Source organism: Microcaecilia unicolor, chromosome 12 (genome assembly GCF_901765095.1).
Source record: "Microcaecilia unicolor chromosome 12, aMicUni1.1, whole genome shotgun sequence".
In the NCBI taxonomy this organism is placed as follows: Eukaryota; Metazoa; Chordata; class Amphibia; order Gymnophiona; family Siphonopidae; genus Microcaecilia; species Microcaecilia unicolor.
This window is the reverse complement of record NC_044042.1, coordinates 74,261,449-74,283,443: the sequence shown is the minus strand read 5'-3', so window position 1 is coordinate 74,283,443 and position 21,995 is coordinate 74,261,449. Positions and strand designations below refer to the sequence as shown.

Genomic DNA, 21,995 nt, shown 5'->3' with positions numbered 1-21,995 from the left:
GGAGTTTGGTTGCAGGAGTGGGTTGGAGACAGGGACAAGCTTTGTCCTTGTGTCATTCTCTAATGAGAAGTTTCTGGATAAGTGATAGTCCATAAGTATGTACCTAGAATAGGCTTCAAATAGGGGGCTTTCTTACACCTAACTCAGTGATTCCCAAACCTGTCCTGAGGGAACCCGAGCCAGTCAAATGCAATTTCTACTAAAAAAACAGTCACAGGACCTTATTCATAAGGGCTTTTCTTCCTAATTTGGTGCCTATGGTTCTGCCGATGCAGAAAGCTACTATGGGCAGCAGCGTGTGGTAAATGAGAGCTCAACGAACACATTAGCAGGTGAACAATGCAGAAAGGGGTTCAGCGCCTGAAATAACTTGTACGGTAGACAGCACACAGTATGGAAACAAGCCTAGCAAGGCAGAAAAGTCCACAGGACATTCTAATGTGAGCGCAATGTGAGAAATTTACTACCAGGTCTAAGGCAGCATAGAAGGGTTGGTTGTTCTGGTAGTCTAGCGACCCACCTCCAAAAGAATGAAAATGGATGTTAGCAGTTTTCTGAGCAACTTTTATGGAACAATGTCGCCTCTGAAGGCTGTTGTTAATGAATTGCAGAGACACCAATGGTGGCCCATCTCAAATCTGGAGATTTACCACCATTTTCTCTCTTCCCTTACCTAATCTTTGCACATTACTAATTGTATCTGATATCCTGGTATGACTATGTCATAACAAAACTCTGTAAGCCACATTGAGCCTGCAAATAGGTGGGAAAATGTGGGATACATATGCAATAAATAATAAATAATTATACTGGAGATTGAAGGCCAATGAGTGAGGTTTTTCTCGCGGGTTCCAGGCAGATCTAACACCAGTTATGGCATATATACATTACAAAAACTAATTAATACATATAAAATAAAATTCATGTTTCTACCTTGTTGTCTGGTAATTTCATTTTTCTAATGGTGTTGGTCCCAGTCTCTGGTTTCCGCCTTTCTCTATCTTCTCTTAACTCTTTTGTCTGGGTCTCCTGGTCCATCTGGCATTTCTTCTCTGTCCATGTCCATCATTCAACTCCCTTCTATGTCCCTACCCCTATCTGCATCTCCCCTCTCTATATCTTTATTCTTGCTCTGTCCACCAGCAATTCTCTGTGTCACTATCCCCCTCCCCATGTTCAGCATTACATCTCTATGTCTATATCCCTCCTCATGTTCAGCTTCTTCCCTTATTCTTCCATCCCTCATGTCCTTCCTTCTCCAGGACCAGCATCTTCTTTCCTTCTCTCTTGTCCTCCCCTCCCTTTTTCATCCAGTATCTGCCCTCTTCCCCCCTTCCATCCAGCGTCTGTCCCCTTATATATATATATATATATATTTTTTATTTGTTACATTTGTATCCCACATTTTCCCACCTATTTGTAGGCTCAATGTGGCTTACATAGTACTGGAGAGGCGTTTGCAGACTCCGGTGAGAACAAATACAAAGTGATGTTATGGTAAGATAAAGTTCATGTGGCATGGCCACATTGGGGAAACGTACATCGGAAGAGTTGTGTTTGTCCAGGGTGTGTCCTCTTTCTCTCTCCCCCTTCTACCCAATGTCTGCCCTCCTTCTCCATCTCCATCCATCTAGTTTCTACCCTCTTTCTCTCCGCCTTTCACCAAGTGTGTCCTCTTTCTCTTCCTCTTTCCATCCAGCATCTGCCACCCTCTCCCTCCTTCCATCCAGCATCTGCCCTTCTTCTGTCCACCTTCAATCTAGCATCTGACCCCTCTCTCTTCTCATTTCCATCCAATGTCTGCCCTCCTTCTCTCCCTTCCATCTAGCCTTTGTTCTCCTTATTCCCCTTCCATCCAGCCTCTGTCCCCTCTGTGCCCCCCCAATCTAGTGTCTGCCTCTCTCTGTTCCTCCCTTCCTCCTTGACACCCCTGCTGCTGCTGCTGCTGCTCTTGCTTGTCTAAATGAGCAGCAGTGGCAGCAAAAGAAGCTACACTCATTGCAGGGCCGAATTCACCATTGGTGCAGCTGCTGTCTCTGCCCCGGAACAGGAAGTGACATATAAGGGGAAGGGACCAGCAGCTGCGCCTATGAAGAGTCCTGCCCCACGGTGTGTTGCTTTTTTGCTGCCACTGCAGATCATCTAGAGAAGCAACAGCAGCAGTGGCAGGAGTAGTGATGGGAGGGAGGAGGGGAAGTCCCGGTGCCCATGCTGCACAGCAGTGGAGAACTGCTGCGTGACAACTTAAAAAATAGTATGCGGCTGCGCAGCCTAGACGGGACTTTGGCCAGGAGTCAGAATGCATGTGAGTGTGAAAAGAAGCACAAATGCGTGTGTCACACGCCAAATGCATGTGACTTGGTATGTCTGGAATTGGACAGTTATTTATATTTAATGATGCTGTTTTGTTATTTTGGAAAAATAAGCAAAAGTGCTGGCCAAAACTAGCAAAACTTGCATGGGGGATCGTGTCCATTCCTGCCACCAGCACGTCTTCAGAGAGTCTATTGTGGAAAGGACTATGGAGGAAAGGAGAAGTAGACTGAATCCTTTTTATTTATTTATTTGCTGCATTTGTATCCCACATTTTCCCACCCATTTTCAGGCTCAATGTGGCTTACAATATGTTACAACAACATTCACATTAATGGAATAAGAATTTCAGAATACAGATTCAGATAAGGTGCATAAGAATAACATGGCAATCATATTGACGGAATAAGAAATTCAGAACTATAACAAAGAGATACATAAGAATATCATGTAGAATTAGGAGTGTATAAATAGATAAACATAACTTAATGATATCAGAACAAAATATAATATACAATGATGAGGATGTGATTAAAATAAAACAAGTTAGAAGAGTTCCAAAATAGTTGTATCTGATGTAATTTAGGAGTCAGATCGTTTTGGGGGATCATTTTTTTACGCCTTTTTGAACAAGTAAGTCTTCAGTAACTGTCGGAAGGTTGTCAAATCGTGTGTTGTTTTTATGGTGGTCGGTAATTCATTCCATAGTTGTATGCAGATGTATGAGAAGCTAGGTGTATGTATAGATTTGTACTTAAGTCCTCTGAAGCTGGGGTAATGGAGGTTTAAGAAGGTACGTGATGAACTTTTGTTGTTTCTCTCAGGTAGGTCTATTAGGTGACAGTCTAACATGTATGATGGGGCTTCTCCATAAATAATTTTATGAACCAAGGTGCAAATTTTGAATGCAATTCTGTCCTTCTGTGGGAGCCAATGCAACTTCTCTCTAAGGGGTCTGGCGCTTTCATATTTCGTTTTTCCGAATATCAATCTGGCTGCGGTGTTCTGGGCAGTCTGGAGCTTCTTAATGGTTAGTGCTTTGCATCCCGCATATAAGGAATTGCAATAGTCCAAGTGGCTCAATACCAATGACTACACTAGTTTGCGGAATGTCTCCCTTGGGAAGAAAGGTTTTATTCCTCTAAGCCTCCACATTGCATAGAATCCTGAAATCGTTGATGACTTATTATTCGTCCACGGATTAAAATCGTAACAGTATTTTGATTAACATTTAAAAATATACATCTTTAATGTTTTTCTTTGGTTATATTACTTATAGGCCTTCAAAAAGGCCTTACTTAAAATATATAAAACTGCAAAACATGCAGGGGCAGGGTCACAACTTGCAGGGATAGGTGGGGAAGGAATTTGAGTTTGCAGGGATGGGGACAAACTTTATCCCTGTGTCATTCTCTAGCACCAACATTTTAAAATAATTGATGGCATCAGACACAATACAAATGACCTCTCCCTGGACACAGTGAAGGAGCCTTTTACTGAGTTTGATTCCCACTTCAGGCACAGGCAGCTCCTTGTGACTCTGGGCAAGTCACTTAACCCTCCATTGTCCCCATGTAAGCCGCATTGAGCCTGCCATGAGTGGGAAAGCGCGGGGTACAAATGTAACAAAAATAAAATAGATACTATTGGAAATTCTACATGGAATGTTGCTACTATTGGAGATTCTACCTGGAATGTTGCTACTACTGGAGATTCTACATGGAATGTTGCTACTATTGGAGATTCTACATGGAATGTTGCTATTCCACTAGCAACATTCCATGTAGAAGGCTGCGCAGGCTTCTGTTTCTGTGAGTCTGACGTCCTGCACGTACGTGCAGGACGTCAGACTCACAGAAGCAGAAGCCTGCGCGGCCACATTGGTGATCTGCAAGGGCCGATGTTGCTAGTGGAATAGCAACATTCCATGTAGAATCTCAAATAGTAACAACAGTGGAGGAGTGGCCTAGTGGTTAGGGTGGTGGACTTTGGTCCTGGGGAACTGAGGAACTGAGTTCAATTCCCACTTCAGGCACAGGCAGCTCCTTGTGACTCTGGGCAAGTCACTTAACCCTCCAAAGCCGCATTGAGCCTGCCATGAGTGGGAAAGCGCGGGGTACAAATGTAACGAAAAAAAAAATCTTATGGGTGCTCAGCCCCCACTAGAAGCCATAGAGCTGGTTCCTGTGACCCAGCACTTGCTGTTTATGCTAGATCATGTCTTTGATGTGGTGATTTTTAAGAGCAGTGCATTTACAGCTGGCACATCTGTAATCATACATCAACTACAGTGTTTATGCAGTATCATCAAAATGTTTGCATAAAAACAGATTCGTTTTTTGGGGTGTGTCTCATAAACATCTTTACTATACATGTTTTATACTGCAACACAATGATGTATGAATTTTGTTTTTGCCAGTTATGTAATTTTTTTTCTCTGATTAAAGTGCTGCTGTTGACACGGGACTAGTTAGTCTTTTAATTTTGCATCTGTTATATGTAAAAATAATTCACCAAAATTATTATCAACATAATATATCGATTACTCATATCAATTGAATTCAATGGTCTGAGGAAATCCAATGGATGATTAATTTGAAAGTTCATATTCACTCCTATTGAGTGCTTATTCTGGTGGTGTTTATACTTCTAAGGAGCTGTTTAATATAGGGTTCCTTTTACCAAACTGTGGCAAAACATGGCCTTATTGCTGCATCATGCCGGTCATTCTGCATCAGTGGCGTAGCTAAGTGGGGCCACGGGGACCTGGGCCCCCGTAGACTTGGCCCTGGACCCCCCTGCCGATGACCCTCTCGACCCCCTCCTCCCGCCGCCAACCCTCCCCTCTGCTGCCATCGCCATGGGCTACCGCTGCATAGCTCCCTTACCTTGTGTGCTGAGCCCCCCCAATCCCCCCCCAAAACCCACTACCCACAACTGTACACCACTACCATTATGGGTGAAGGGGGGCACCTAGATGCGGGTACAGTGGGTTTGTGGTGGGTTTTGGAGGGCTCACATTTACCACCACAAGTGTAACAGGTGGGGGGGATGGGCCTGGGTCCGCCTGCCTGAAGTGCACTGCTCCAGGGACCTGCATACTGCTGTCATGGAGCTGGGTATGATATTTGAGGCTGGCATACAGACTGGAAAAATATTTTAAAATTTTTTTTTAGGGTGGGAGGGGGTTAGTGACCACTGGGGGAGTAAGGGGAGGTCATCCCCGATTCCCTCCAGTGGTCATCTGGTCAGTTCAGGCACCTTTTTGAGGCTTGGTTGTAACAAAAAATGGACCAAGGAAAGTCACCCAAATGCTCGTCAGTGATGCCTCTCTTTTTTTCATTATCGGCCGAGGATGCCCATGTGTTAAGCACGCCCCAGTCCCGCCTTCGCTATACTTCCGACACGCCCCCGTGAACTTTGGTCGTCCCCGCGACGGAAAGCAGTTGAGGATGCCCAAAAATCGGCTTTCGATTATGCCAATTTGGGCGACCCTGTGAGAAGGACACCCATCTTCCAATTTGTGTCGAAAGATGGGCGCCCTTCTCTTTTGCAAATAAGCCTGTATGTCTCTTTCCCATTAAAACACAAGGGCAAACGGTCTGCAAGCTCCAAGATGGAAAACAAACGAAGCAGATCGCAAAAATAAAACAGTAATTTATTATTAAAACCTGAAGTTATATTTACATAAATAGCCCGACACAGGCCGTGTTTCGCCCTACAGGGCTGCTTCAGGGGCTATACAACAATCCTTTACTCACAAATTTAATTGATAATATTGGATATGTGCTGAGATGAACTAAAATTTCATACATAGGAGATCACCTTGATTAATTTAGAAAAACAGCTCTATCAGAGATGCCAAAAGAGTATTGACATAACGTCAAACGATCAGTCTCTTAGGGGTTATGTACAGCCCCTGAAGCAGCCCTGTCGGGCGAAACACGGCCTGTGTCGGGCTATTTATGTATATATAACTTCAGGTTTTAATAATAAATTACTGTTTTATTTTTGCGATCTGCTTCGTTTTCTTTCTTTCTTTCTTTCTTTCTTTCTTTCTTTCTTTCTTTCTTTCTTTCTTTCTTTCTTTCTTTCTTCTTTCTTTCTTTCTTTCTTTTTTCTGTCTCTTTCCCATTTACACATCTGCTGTCTCCCCAACTCCATAGCTGCATACTGTAAGCAAACCAAAACCAGAAGCTGGCAGCTCTTGTTGGTCCTGTCCCTCTGAAACAGGAAGTTACATCATAGGGGTAGGACCACCAATAACTGCCAGTGGTGCACACAAGGCTATGGCCCCATGTTTGTTTTGGCTTGATTGCAGCATGCAGCTAAAGACTTGGGAAGGCACCGGAAAGCAGTGTTGCCAGGTGGGCGGTTTTACCGCCCAATTGGGCGGTTTTCCGCGACCCGCCGCGGGAAATTTTTGCCCGCGGCGGGTTGCGGTTTTTTGGGCTGGTTTTTGTGCTTCGGGCGGTTTTTTCGGCCGCGGGGGGGCGGGGTTAGTGACGTTTTTGGGTGGGGTTAATGACGTTTTGGGCGGGGTTAGTGACGTGGGAGGCGGGGCCGATGACGTGGGAGGCGGGGCCGATGACGGGGAGGCGGGGCCGATGACGGGGAGGCGGGGCCGATGACGTGAGAGGCGGGGCCGATGACGGGGAGGCGGGACCGGTGACGTGGGAGGCGGGGCCGGTGACGGCGGGGGCGGGGTTGTTGACGGCGGGGGCGGGGGTGATGACGCGGGGGTGGGGGTGTCAGGGGCGGGGTTTGTGTTTGGGCGGTTTTTGGGCTGTTTTTTGGGCTCCAGTGGGCTGGAAAAAAATTTTCCACCTGGCAACCCTGCCGGAAAGCAGGAGGGAGGGAAAGGGTGTAGACATTGGAAGGCAGCAGCCCTGCAGATAGCAAGATGTGGTAGGAAGGGGAAAGCAGTGGATGGGCACCGACCGGGTGCCATGTACCCCATGCTGATGTTTCAAGTACTTGTACCATGAATTGGAAACCTATGCCCTAGAACACACTGTCTGCTATGTACTACCTAACAAATAAGGCTCCCTTTAGCTGCTGTGCTGAATTAGTGACAAAGTCAGTCACCAGCTAAATTGACAACAGTCATCCCTTAGACTAGTTGTCATTGCTGGCAGGGGCAACTGAAGGGGAGAGCACAAAGGGTAATTGTCCTGGATGCTAAGCCAATTGGGCATATGGTGCCTCATTTTGCATCAATCCAGGCTGCAAGCATGTGAGCCTGGAAGGGAAAGGAGAAATGGAAAATAGCCCTTGTACTGGGTTATTTTATCTAACAACTGCCCTGCATCTAGAAACTGGATGAAGACTAACAACCAATGGACAACTTTACATATCTCCTGTTCCTTATATATTTCCCCCATGCAGGCTGCTTTCAGAGACAGGATTCAGGGTGAACTGGACCTTTGATTTGACCTGGTTCAGCGGTTGAGATTTATAACAAAGTGAAATGATTAAAGTTATGTGTTGGTGGCAAAAGAAAACACTAACATTAAAATCTTCACATACTGACCGCCTGAGGTTTTCATGTCTGCAGGAGACCAAAAGGTTCAGCTATTCCCAGGAAACCAGATCATTAACGTCATGCACAATAACAAATGCTCCGAGAGAGCTTTCCAAGCTTCACTGGAGATTTATCTGCAGGACTTCTGCTGCCTTTCCTGGTGTCTTGGAAACATTAGACAGATTGCCAGGTACTGAAATACCAGGGATACTGCAAAATGCAGCGTCTGCTGTACAGAATGCCAGAGACTCCAGTAAAATGTGGAATGTAGTGGAACCTACCCCTCCCCCCCCCCCCCCCCCAGATTCCAGCAGAATGGGAGTGGGATGTGGTTGGGATAGGAGGAGACAGAGGATGTGAAAGAGTGGTCCGTTTCCAGCTGTAAGGCACAAGCCCATGGACAGTGAACAGTTAGTTTGTGGTGGATCAGGAGGAGTGAGGGTGTGGTTTTTGCAAAGTTTATTGTTCTCTAACAAGTTAACTATTTTTTCCTGCTCCTTGCAGTTCTCTCGCCCTCCCCCCTTCTCCCTGACCATCCACATAACTGTAACTCTGAGCAGAGACCCACCCACCTGTATTCTGTGTGAAGCAACCCACTCACTCTCCCTTACAGTGGAAGGGGAAGGGGAGGGGGGGGGGGGAGCCTTTCAGTGCACCAATGAGAGATCCTTGTGAAAGCTGGCACCAAAGCAGTGGCCGGTCTGCTCCTGGAAACTTTACAGTATCCTGCTTCCTGACCCCTCCCATTGCTGCAGGCATAAAAAGACAGGTGAGGCAGGGGAGCCTGTACACACTCTGCTGCCAAGGTCCTGCTTGTGTGACTCACTTGGGTTTTGAAGCTCTTCTGATTGTTTTGCACTATGGCCTCTAGCTATAGCATGCGGCAGACCACCTACTCTGGCTCCTCTGGGCTGGGAGGCAGTGGTGGCCGGCTCTCCTTCAAATCTCCAAGTGTCCACGGTGGGTATGGTGGCAAGGGTGTGTCTGTCTCCACTGCACGCTTTGTTTCTTCTGGGGCAGGGGGTGGCCTGGGTGCAGGTGGATTTGGGAGCAGCTATGGAGGCAGCTATGGTGGAGGCAGCTACAGTGTTACTGGAGGGGATGTCCTTCTCTCTGGCAACGAGAAGGAGACCATGCAGAACCTGAATGATCGTCTGGCCACCTACCTGGAGAAGGTGCGCTCCCTGGAAGCTGCCAATACAGACCTAGAGGTCAAGATCCGAGACTGGTATGAGAAGCAAGGTCCCTCGCCCTCCCGTGACTACAGCCACTACTTGAAGATCATTGAAGAGCTCCGAGACAAGGTATGGCATCCAGAGAACGCAGGAAAGTGTGCTGAATGCGTCTTGCACCTGCTGAAGCAAAGCTGGTGATTGTACAAAAAGTAAGATGCTGTATTTTCCAATACCAAACCTTCTAAATCTATCATTACACTAGAAAGAAATTGTCTTGATGTTAGAAACGCTTCTCTCTAACATCAAGACAAAACAGTTTATTTCTAGTGTAATGATAGATTTTAGGACATTTGTGCCAAGCAGAATGAGTGCTGGATTTATGTCTGATACAGGGACGCCTTAACTAAGCACTGCAGACAGTACAAAGGTCTAGGCTTTTGGCCTCAGTGGAAAGGTGTTTATTTTTATAAGGGCTTATAATGAATTTACAAAGTTCCGGTTTTGCAAACTGCCCTGCTGAGCTTCCATCAGTTCATGACTTCAGACAGAGTTAGGCCTGGCGCCCAGCCCTTCTCCGTTAAACTGGTTCTTCACCCACAAAAATAGTGAACTATGTTCTGCAAAAGAACTAGAGCACCAGCTGTAATGAAAAATTTAAAACAAAAAACAAAAGGCTTTTGTGCCCTGTCTAACAAACCCCCAGGCTCTGGATCACACAAAACTGTGCTATTGTAAGATAATAGCTGAGACAGTGAAAAGGGAGGGGTACAGGGAACAGGTGCAGTTTGTGCTCCAGGTGTTGCAAAGTGTTTGAAGCTCCTCCCCTTTCTCGTCCGCCATTTCCCCCCACAATCATAGGCGCCAACTTTTCAAAATTATTGGGGGTGCTAAGCCCAATGGAAATGACCCCTCCCTGGACACATACAAGGAATTTTCTCAATATTGGGGGTGCTCAAGCACCTACAGCACCCACAGAATCGGCTCCAATGCCCACAATAACCCATCACTGTTTGCTTTTTAGCATCGGAGAGGGAGGTACCAGGCTGGGAAAAAAAATCTATTCTCTGCTTTTTAGACTTCCCTTTTGCCACTGTTGACTTTATTTCCCCTCTCCTACTCCACCCTTCCCTCTACTCCCTCCTCTACCTATTCTCCTCTCCACTTCTCTATCCACCCCTCCCATTCAGCATCCTGCCCTCCTCCAGTCTGACTGTAATCTGTGCCCTCAGGATACCTTCCTTCCCCTAACAAGTCTTCACTTTCAGATGCCCAACTTATCCTTTCCCTGCAGTCTGTTTACAGTCTCTTTCCTTTTCAGGCTGAAAAACCGTAGTTATTAACCTCAAAGGATAAGCGGGACTCGAATTCTGAAGACAAATCTGGCAATATTTTTTCTTAAAAAGATGAGTTTAAATATTATTTGTCTCTTCCTTGGAATTTCAGGTTTCTGAAATAGGGAAGGGATATATGATAACTCACTGCATTAAAGTTGTCAGCTCATTCTTCAACATTATTGCAAATGTATTGATCTAAAACTTTTGAAAGAAAAGCAGTTAAAACCAAAATGGAGGCAGAGTTTGAGCAGGTTGGCGCAGATACAGAGCGAGGAAGATGAGGAAGTGGGCATATGGGCTAGCCAAGAAGAAGTCCTTATTGACCAGAAATTACTATGTTAACATTTACAGGCAGCACCCACTCATAAAACACAAACGGACTTTTAGCTAATTATAGAAAGGGTTCTAATGATGTGAGGACTCAACAGTGCAACTCAAGCTGAGTTGAGATTTAAAGGATCCAGAGGGACCCAAGTTTACTGTGCCTTGTTCCTTCTCAAGCACAGAATACACAGGATGTTGACAGCCGCTAAGCTGCTTCTTTTTTCAAGGTATCCATTATCCTATCTGAAGCTCACACCAGACTCTTGGCAAAGAGCAGGGAAAGAATGTTAATTCTTGTACCTGCCACCCCTCTCCCTCCTGAGCTCAGTCTCTGTGGTTGCTCACAGGTGGGCCTCTCAGATGTCTGAAACTAGAAAACTTGCAGCCACACATGGACAGCAAGGCAAAGGACACTTTGACTACACAGTAAGATATTTACGCTGTGCACTAGGATTCAATATATAAAGGATGATTTGGCATAAGAGAAACAATTACACTTTGCAAAAAATAAAGAGATTTCCAGTGAGTTATTAGATCCTCTTTGCAAATATCAACCTTGAAAGGTAACCTCAGGGCCATAGGTGTCAGCTCTGTGGGTGCACCAGCACATCCAAGATTGAATTACCTTTGCTTCCTGGTTCACTTTGTCCAAGCAGGTGTAATTTGTTGTGGGTTCAGCACCCCTAATCATTCTAAGAAGTTGGCTGTACATTTCCTTTGGTTTGGTTCAGCCTTACAGTGAGAGAGGGCTGTGAATTGTGCACCTGACCACCTGCAGATATTAACCCCTTCTGCAAACCATCAGCACTGTGCCCTCACTTACAGATCCTCTGTTAAGGGCTACATCACCTTGGAGAAGGAGTAGGGGTGGATCAAAGAACTTCAAGCAGCCCAGGCGTAAACAAACAAAATTTTATTGAAAAAGCACCAAATTGGAAAGACCGGACATGGGGCCATGTTTTGGCGGAGAACCGCCTGCCTCAGGGGTCAAAATGCTTTGTCAGCCACAATTTAAGATGCAAAGATGATACTGGAGAAACATGCAAATCCTGAGATAAAAAGCCACAGCTGGGTTCCTGGGAGTGAAGCTGCTTCTAGTGCCAAAAGGCGGGCAGTAAAACGCCAGTCTCAGGGCCCAGACACAGCCAATCTCATGGACAAAACCGAAAGCAATACTGCCAGAGGATGAGCAGCCAGAAGCCTAGTCTTACAAATCATCTATGAAACATTTGACACTTGTGGGCAAGAACTGACTGATATTTTTAGTGAAGGACTTTGGGAACTCCTGGCTCATAAATGAAGCCACCTGAACCTACAGATCCTTAGTAACCTTGCCCAGACAGAAGGGGGTAATTTTATAGTGCCTTTTTCATGTATTTATGGTCACATCCACATATAAATGACCTGTTATAAAATTATGACCGGTATAAAAGAAAGCGCGATGGTACCATGGGTGTGTACTTTGGTAGCAGGTGTGTACAAAGGTGGAGTTTGGGTGGAGCATGGGTAGAATTCCCAAATATCTGCAGAGATGATAAAACAGGCCAATGTGGACATGTTTACGCCGGCAATGTCGGTATGATTTTTGCTGCTTATGCCAGTATTATATAAAGATACACAGAGCCTTTGGGGTCAGTTCTATAACTGGACAGCAAAGTTAGGCTGAGTGCTACTACTACTTATCATTTCTAAAGCGCTACTAGACGTACGCAGCGCTGTACACTTGAACATGAAGAGACAGTCCCTGCTCTACAGAGCTTACAATCTAATTAGGACAGACAGAACAAACAAGAGATAAGGGAATATTAAAGTGAGGATGATAAAATAAAGGTTCTGAACAAAGTGAATAAGGGTTAGGAGTTAAAAGCAGCATCAAAAAGGTGGGTTTTTAGCTTAGATTTGAAGACGGCCAGAGATGGAGCTTGACGTACCGGCTCAGGAAGTCTATTCTAGAATGGCATTGGGGCACCCAGATTCCGTTATAGAATGCTAACATAAATTGGCAGCTTTGCGCCTACGATTAGGCTGCCACCTGGGGCAGATCGCCGTGGCCCCTCCCTCCCAGGTGCAGCGTCATCCCCACCAGCACATCCCCCCCACCCTGGGTGCATTGTTCTTACCTTCTGGGGTGCTGGGAGCAGCCGCGCAGCTGTCGGCTCCGCCGGTCCCTGCTCCTTCTGCCCCAGAACAGGAAGTAACATCAGAGAGAGCAGGGAACCGGCGGAGCCGACAGCTGTACAGTTGCTCCCTGCACCCCTCCTGCAGCGTGCACCTGGGGTGGACTGCCCCCACCGTTCCGCCCTCGGTGCACTGCTGCTATTAGGCATGCCCACTTAGCCATTTCAATAGCAGTCACAAGTGCGTGAGCCTAATTGTGGCACTTTAGTGTGTAATTTGCAGTGTTGTGTAGGTGGGAACCCTGTTTATGCCCCATCCACGTGTGTGCTCTCCTTGCAGTTGGCGCTAAGTGAGTCGCACCAGGTATTGAACTTGTTCATTCCACACTTAGTGGCCTTTTACAAAGGCACAGTAGGCCTAATTCAGGCCTACCGCACGGTAAAAGGGCATTACCATGCAGGGCTGCCAAGAGGGGGGCGGGGGGGGGGGGGGGGGGGCAAAATTCACCAGGCCTGGGCCTCCGAGAGGGGCCCGGCACCGGGGTCTCTCTCTCTCTCTCCTGCTCCTGACGGGACCCGGGTGATCGCATCCCGACGGGAGCAGGAGAGAGAAAACTCTGGCGCCGGGCCCCCTTTGGAGGCTGGGGAGGACCCGGAGAAGCAGACACAGCAGGCTGGCAGGGGGCCCTGCCAGCAGAAGAGATCTTCCTCCAGCATTCCTCTTCTTCACAGTCTGCCGCATTGCCTTCGAAGCGGCTGATTTTCCCTCAGGCCGTGCATGCTCAGTTTTGAAACCTGGGAGGCAAGAACTCAAAAGATAAGTGCACAGTTTTCACCTAGTATATACTATTTTAAAAGTTACAAGTGATTTTATAGCACTGTGGTGATTGGGATGCATAAAAAAATGAGCATATGTTGCTCTCCCCAAAAAATTGTCAGAGTTACCCAATGAAAGAAGTGCTATGCCACTTTTTAGCAGCATTATTGACTGCAGTTACAGTGGTTTATATCTGAGGGTACTCTATACATATAAATTATAGATCTGCCACATTATACTGGTGTGAACTGTTTTGCTAGCACTTTCTTGAAGTTGGTGGCTAAGAGTCCTGGTTTGTGTATACAAGCAGTTTTGAAACCAAGCATGTGGGAAGTGAGAGAAAAAGCTGCCGCAGGGGCAGACCACGCGGCAAAGAGCAGCGCTGGAGGAAGATTCTTCTGCTGGCGGGGCCTTGGGATCCCCGCCAGCTAAGGTAGTACAGCTACGGCGGGCAGGAGGCTGCGGTGGGCGGGGTGGCGGGACGGCAGCAACGACAATCCTTGTGGGGTGGCGGCAGTGGCGGTGACGATCCTGGGCTCGGCTCAGTCTCTCAGCAGCCCTGCTACCATGGGATGTGCTGAGGCGTTCTGTGGTAGTTTGGCCTACAGCACACGCTACTCCCACAGTAAAAAATACTTTTTTTTTTGCCACGGGAGGCATGTCGGGACGGAGAGTAGGCATGCTTACTACCCTACTAGATTACTGCACACTACCCAACTAGTACAGGAGTAGCATGGGGGCCCCTACCAGGGCCGCCAGCGGTAATGGCCACGTGCTAACGGGGAAATTAGCGCATGGCCATTTAAAAAAAAAAAAAAAAAAAAAAAAAAAAAAGCTTACCAAGGCCATTTTTCAGCCGTGCTAGGAAGTGGCCGGAACACACAGCAAACCAACACGTTAATTGCAGCTCCGGCCGCTTTCTAGCGCGCCTTAGTAAAAGGACCCCTTAGTTTTGCTTCTTTGGTCAGAATTTGTGTCTCTCAGCCCCTTACCTGAAAGGCTTTGAGTTTCTCCTACCATTTCTTCTTTTTGCAGATCATGGGTGCCACCATTGATAACTCCAAAGTGGTGCTACAGATAGATAATGCTCGTCTGGCTGCCGATGACTTCAGAAACAAGTGAGTGTGGGCTACGGCTTAGAGCCTTCCATAGATCATTACAAAATCAGTTCCAAAAGACATCAATAGACAGTACGGACCTCCTTCTAGAAAATTACAAAGAACGTGGCTAGTGAGCAAAGCTTCTTGTTGGATTTTCTTATTAATTCCTCTTGTTAATATATTCTAAGACTGAGGTAAAGTATAGATTTCTGCCTCTTTCCAGATGTAAACCATTTTATCTGACTATACCTCAGTTTGCCATCTTCTGCTTGGGTATAATTACAGGGCCTGATGTTTACATTGCCTGTTTTGGGCTAATCGAGTATTTTTAGCAGCACTCGATTGGATAGTGCTGTTGAAAATGCTGAAGCCGAAACCGGCTATTTTGGGGGCACTCAATGAAGCTACAAAGTAGTACATTTAAAACAAATCAGAGAAAAGTTTTCTTCACTCAACGTGTAATTAAACTCTGGAATTCATTGCCAGAGAATGTAGTAAAAGCAGTTAGCTTAGCGGGGTTTAAAAAAAAAAAAGGTTTGGATGGCTTCCTAAAGGAAAAGTCCACAGACCATTATTAAAATGGACTTGGGGAAAATCCACTGCTTATTCCTAGGATAAGCAGTATAAAATATTTTGTACTGTTTTGGGATCTTGCCAGGTAATTGTGGCCTGGATTGGCCACTGTTGGAAACGGGATACTGGGCTTGATGGACCTTTGGTCTATCCCTGTATGGCAATACTTATGTACTTATGAGTTGGCACTTAGCTGGTTAAGTGCTTTTTGACACTTACCCGGTTAAGATAACTGCATAAATAGAACCGCATAAAACACAGTCCTATCTTTATGCGGTTCTTCATAGCCGGTTAAGTGCTGAATATTGCACTTAATTGTCTATGTTTTAGCTGGCTGCTTATACCCAGAAGCTCTGTGCCAAATCCTGGACATGGCCTAGCATTGACTTGCCAGTTTTAATGCAGGCAGTGGTCAGCAAAATGCTGATTGTCGCAGGCTTCGTATTGGGTTCTTCACTCTTTTTTTTTGTTAATTTTTTTAATAGAAGCTTTTACATCCATTAAGCACTTCAAAACCTTTTTGAAATGGTGAATGTAAAAGGAGGGGGCTCATTTCTGCAGTAGGGTGGTCTTCTAAGAGAGAGAACTGAGCTCTTAATGATCTTTTGCGCTAGTATTCATGGTACCTACAGTTTTCTGTCGTTTGAACCTGAATGCAATGCAACATTTGAATCAACCCGTGTACATTCTAGATAATCTGTTGACTCAATGTGGTTGCAAGACATGTAATTAGATCTTATTTTACTAGGTACCTACGCTGTAAATTTCTATGTAATTAAAGCAGTCTGCAAAGGCAGAAATTTGAGCTCATGAAGCAGAAATGCAGTCTAGTCTACCGATTTCACAAGGTTTCCTTTTCTCTTATTCTTTTTTAAAGATACGAGAATGAACTGGCCCTTCGCCAGAGTGTTGAGGCCGATATCAGTGGTCTGCGTAGAGTCCTGGATGAGATGACCGTTTCCAGAGCTGACCTGGAGCTGCAGATTGAGAGCCTGAAGGAAGAACTGGCTTACCTGAAGAAGAATCATGAAGAAGTAATGCACTTGTCCCCCTTTTCACTTCACACAACATGAACACCTCTCACGGTCCATGCAGCCTTTCAAGTGCTCCTCAGGGATCAGGCTCAGCATGACTGATTCTTGGTTGCGTAAACCTTGGATTCTGGCAGCTGGAAAATAAAAATAAGGAATCAGATTTCCAGTCTAGGTACAGATGGATTTTTGATGTGCCACGTCTAAACATTTTGGTGGGCATCTAAAAGATTCTGTTCCATTTCCTGAGCAATTGTGATAACAATGACCATCACTCTAGAAGGTCATGGGAACCTGTGTCTCCCTTTGTTCTTCTATTAATAGCCTCATGTAGGCACCATAATGGGGGCTAAAACCCCCTAAACAATAGAAAGAAATTTGGATAGAGAAAATATAGCAATAAAAGTCCCCAGCTGAAGCCAGTGAAGCATTTTTTGGGTCCTATCTTCTGTTAAAAGCTGAGTTCTACGTTTCCAGGGTGGTTAGCAGTGTTTAAATACAGTGAGGATTATGACTATAGAAATGATGCTAAAGATCTCTCTTTCTGAAGGAAATTAATGCTCTGAGTGGTCAAGTAGGTGGCCAGATCAGTGTGGAAGTAGATGCCGCACCACCTATCGATTTGAACAAGACCTTGGCCGAGATGCGAGGACAGTACGAAAACATGGTGGAAAAGAACCAAAGAGATGCCGAGGCCTGGTTCATCACTAAGGTCTGACCTCCTTTAAAAGTTTCAACGCAGATTCCAAGGTTTTTTTTCCTCACTGTAAGGTCTGCTTTCACTTCACTTCTTGTTTTTCCATTTCAGACTGAAGGTCTGAACAAGGAAGTAGCAACCCACACAGAACAGATCATGACCAGCAAGACTGAGATCACAGACCTGAGGCGTACTGTACAGGGCTTAGAGATCGAATTGCAGTCCCAGCTCAGCATGGTATGTCAGGTGGACAGTCCTTATTTATACTACTGAAGAGAGGACTGACAAAGCCTAAATATCTCTTTTTTTGGCACTCTAGATGGCTTAAGAATTTTGTAGAATGGAGCCTAGTGCATGTAACAAACATACAACGAACAGTGGTCCAGAGAGAGTTAATACCCATGCAAATTTTTAAATATTCCGGTGTAACATTTCTGAAACTCTTCTCAATTCCTATCTATCTCTATTTGTAGAAAGCCTCTCTGGAGAGCAACTTAGCGGAAACTGAGGCGCGCTATGGCGCTCAACTTGCACAGATACAGAGTTTGATAAGCAGCTTGGAGGCCCAGCTTACCGATGTCCGCTCTGACATGGAGCGCCAGAATTATGAATACAAGATGTTGATGGACATAAAGACGCGCCTGGAGATGGAGATCGCCACGTACCGCCAGTTGCTGGAGGGGCAGGACTCTCAGTGAGTATAATTTACAGAAACGGAATTAGTAAAGGCGAATTTCCTTGTGCAACGGATCAGTGCACTTTTCAGAGAAAAGGATGTGCATAGCTCCTGCTGCTATTCTGGCCCGTCTATGCTCCTCCTCCTATGGCCACACCCATTTTCAGTTTTGCATTAAAAGATTTATGCATGCGTCTTTATAGAACAGCGCTTAGCATGATGCACGTGTAAATCCAAATTGTTGCCAATTAACGACAATAATGATTTCTTAGTGCCCAGTTAATGGTGCTGATTGGCTCATTACTCAATTAAATTGTCCACAAATTTGCGTGCACAATGTTGAGCACCATATATAGATTCCGGGGGTTTCTGTCATTTTCTTCAGCAACAGTAAAAAAACCCCAAAACTGTCAAATTTTGTCTGCTCTTAATAGTGTGCGCTGTTTACCAAAAAATTGGTGCTGAAAATATTATCACCTAGATTTAGGCGCAGTTTATAGAATACGCCTAGCGGTCATGCCTGTGCCTTATTCTAGGTGCATCCATTTTACGCCAGTAAAAGTTAGCCTCGATACCGGCGCTTAAGTTAGACACAGAGCAGGTGTATTTCCAGAACGTCCACAGCCCGCCCACTCCACGCCACCTGTTTGGCAAGTTGTGTGCCTAAATTCTAATTAATATCAATTTTTTGTCAATAATTGCTTGTCAAGTGGCAATTATCAGCGCTGACTGACTGGTTAAGCAATTAAATTGCCTGCGCAAATGGCAGAATATGACTGGACTTGCATGCGCAATTTCGGTCACGCTATATGGAATCCAGGGGAAAGAGTGCACACACTTTTCCATGAACATAGGAAACTAATCAAAAGACATTTTTTTTGCCTGCACACCTCTAATACATATTTTTTTTAACAATGAAAAACACAGTGAAACCCCCTTTTTCCTTTCCTCAAAAAATAAAATGAGTGTCCCCTGAAATGTAACTTTTTTTTCTGTTTCATTTTGAAGATGAAAACAAGTCCTAAACACCACCCACATTAAAACTGAGCCCCTCGGGCCTTCTATGTCTCTCCCCCCCCCCCCCCCCCCCCCCCCCCCCCCCCCCCCCCCCCCCCCCCCAGACACCACTTATCCTTTCTGTGGGTTCCTGTCATCGCAAAGGGGCAGAAGTGACTGCTAGTTGTTCCTTCCTGGTCTGGTCCCATTTGAAAATGATGATAGCTGGCCCTGAGGCTGGAGCTATTTGTTTGGTGCAATAACTGCATAACAGACCTGCTTAAGAGGATTGGCGCCTCAGTCTAAGTGCCCCAATGCCATGCGCAGCGTCAATTCTGTAATGGCATCTTGGTGCATAGATAATTAGACAAATAAGTGGAGTGGAGGAGTAGCCTAGTGGTAAGTGCAGCGGACTTTGATCCTGGGGAACTGGGTTTGGTTCCCACTGCAGCTCCTTGTGACTCTGGGCAAGTCACTTAACCTTCCATTGCCCCTGGTACAAAATAAGTACCTGAATATATGTAAACTGCTTTGAATGTAGTTGCAAAAACCTCAGAAAGGCGGTATATCAAGTCCCATTTCCCTTTCCCTATTGGAGATTCTACATGGAATGTTGCTATTCCACTAGCAACATTCCATGTAGAAAGCCTGCCTGCCCTTGTAGATCAGCAATGCGGCCGCGCAGGCTTCTGATTCTGTGAGTCTGATGTCCTATGTCAGACTCACAGAAACAGAAGCCTGCGCGGCTGCATTGCTGATCTGCAAGGGCAGGCTTCTACATGGAATATTGCTAGTGGAGGAGTAGCCTAGTGGTTAGTGCAGTGGACTTTGATCCTGGGGAACGGGGTTCAATTCCCAATGCAGCTTCTTGTGAATCTGAGCAAGTCACTTAACCCTCCATTGCCCCCAGGTACAAAATAGGTACCTGAGTAAACCACTTTGAATATAGTTGCAAAATACCACAGAAAGGTGGTATATCAAGTCCGATTTCCCTTTCCCTTAGATTAAATAAGCAGAAGACTAAACCGTTGTGGTCTGGAAATTTTCAAGAAGCCAGTAAAGCTTTTATTGTTCAATTTATCAACCAGCGTTCGTGGCACAGATATAAAAGGACTCAAAGACTTGACATGGCCATGTTTCATCAAATGATGCCTGTGTCAGGAGTCATACAGCTCTATTATATGTCCAGTGGTGTTCCAAGGGGTGGGGGGGGGGGGGCGGTGGGTGCGGTCCGCCCCGGGTGCACGCCGCTGGGGGGGGGGGGGGTGCCACGCGCGCCTGTCCTTCCTTCGTTCTATGCTCCCTCTGCCCCGGAACAGGTTACTTCCTGTTCCGGGGCAGAGGGAGCATAGAACGAAGGAAGGACAGGCGCGCGTGACACCCCCCCCCAGCGGCGTGCACCCGGGGGGGTGGTTCTTTTGCGGGGGGGGGGGTGTCCTTTCACCGGGGGGGGGGGTCGCGCTGCATCCGGGGGGTGCTGCCCCCGGGGGGGCGGGGCGCATCAGTGATCCGCCCCGGGTGTCAGCCCCCCTAGGAACGCCACTGTATGTGTCACAAACAATATTTGGTGAAGATCATTCGCACGCCCTTCATAAGTGCAGCCATTTTGAGCGCTGTTTATAGAATGCGGCCCATAGGTGCCTGTTGATTAATCGTGCCTTTCACACGCTGGGGCTGGAATTACCACCGGCGCCTGTGTTGGGCTGGCGGTAGCTCCAGATTAGCGTGCGGTAAGCTCATGTTGGACTTACCGCTGTTTAGCAAAAAGGCCCCTTTGTGAATACAGCACATTCTTTGCAAATGCGCACTTTTTCAGAAGAGCGCACACCCATAACAAAAATATGCCAAGAAACCCTCAAATAAAACAGACATTCCTGTTAACAATACAGGAAGTGACAAGACAAATATGTATTTTTGAGCTGCGCATCCCTACAATCCAGGGGCATGTATCTCTAGGTGCCAGCTCATAGAATTGTCCCCAAAAATCATTTTCTCTATTGCTACATAGTTGAAGTATCAGTTCTACAATACAATCTGATCTAGAACCTTTTTCTCTGTCTAAGGTAAGACTTTTCAACCCTCTAATTCATTTTTCTTTGCTCCACAGGCTTAGTGGAGGCTCTTTCAAGACTGGTAAGGAATTCATGTTTTTTTCATATTAATCTTGGGGTACAAAAGGAATTTGGTTTCTAGAACATCCAATTGTATAAGCAAGGACCAATTTCTCATTTGATCGGAATCTCTTGGCCACAATATACAGCGGTACAAATCTGTCGGATTCCTGGCCAAAGGTTAAGAGCTTCAGATTATTGAGGCAATCCCCTAAACATAATCATATGTTCTCCTAAGAATGACTTTACGGATCTGCTTTCCAGCTCTGAGCAGGTCTATGATTATGAATCATTCAAAGCCTTTCAGTAGCAAAGGTACTAGCGGGAAGGAAGGAAACTGAATGCAACAGGAGAGAGTTTTCTGTTTTATTATAGAATCACCGTAATATTTTCATGAAGTGCAAAATCTTCATTGTTGGAGGTTTAAGAGGGCTTAAGCTTGATTTTGGAGCAAGAGAAAATATCATGCCTCAACTGGGACAAAATGCTAAGATTACTCTACTCTCTTTTCCCCCACAGGATCAAAATAAGATGTATAAATGTGACCCCCCCCCCCCCCCATCCGGAGGGACCCACTTACAAGAATGCATTAGACAGTGGAGACATGTGCTGAGAAAGACACCAGTGCAACTAAGCTGGAAAGAATGTCTGCGGAGACATTGAAAGGCTATGAAAGAGTTAATTGCAAAGCCTGGCTCCAGTTCTTACTCATTTAGCTGGGATTTTATCCACCGTCTCAGCAGCAAAGCACAACTTAAACAGTATGACAGTTAGCTGGCTGGAATAAAACCTTTTAGGGCATATGTTGTTCATCATAGGTTTAGACCTGTGTCAATCTGAGATAGTTTCGGTTTCTAAACTGGACCCCATTAAAATTTGTTCAGCTTTGTATCTGGGTCTCCTGATCCATTTCTTCCTCTCATATGTGAAAGATGAAACTCTTGTCTAATAAAGGACATCCCTCTGGCTAACAAAAATGGATTCCACTTGTATATAACATTTTTGGTTCTACTTGTATATAACAATTATATTAATGCCACCAAAATCAATGAGACAAAAAAGACTGGTAGATATGTATATTAAACCAGGAAAATTGGTTACATAACAATAGTCATAAATGACGATGACATCTAATAAACACCATTAGACCTACCAGACAGGGAGCCAGGGCACAGTATAGGAAGGGAATGGGTGGAGGAGTAGAGTC

At 45.7% G+C, this 21,995-nt stretch overlaps 1 protein-coding gene and 1 long non-coding RNA gene across 2 annotated transcripts; one reads left to right on the top strand and one right to left on the bottom strand.

Moving 5' to 3' along the window:
- Positions 1 to 1,014: 1,014 nt before the first annotated feature.
- On the bottom strand, positions 1,015 to 18,027 carry LOC115481454. The gene is made up of 3 exons (XR_003943966.1): positions 18,017 to 18,027; positions 11,954 to 11,959; positions 1,015 to 1,094 (listed from the first exon to the last, which is right to left on the bottom strand). It is a non-coding gene; the product is annotated as an uncharacterized LOC115481454 (long non-coding RNA).
- On the top strand, positions 8,615 to 21,769 carry LOC115481453 (keratin, type I cytoskeletal 19-like). The gene is made up of 8 exons (XM_030220585.1): positions 8,615 to 9,141; positions 14,640 to 14,722; positions 16,155 to 16,311; positions 16,859 to 17,020; positions 17,117 to 17,242; positions 17,479 to 17,699; positions 20,785 to 20,810; positions 21,308 to 21,769. Exons 1-8 carry the CDS (start codon positions 8,698 to 8,700, stop codon positions 21,316 to 21,318), a joined length of 1,230 nt encoding a protein of 409 aa, XP_030076445.1. The 5' UTR covers positions 8,615 to 8,697; the 3' UTR covers positions 21,319 to 21,769.
- Positions 21,770 to 21,995: the final 226 nt, after the last annotated feature.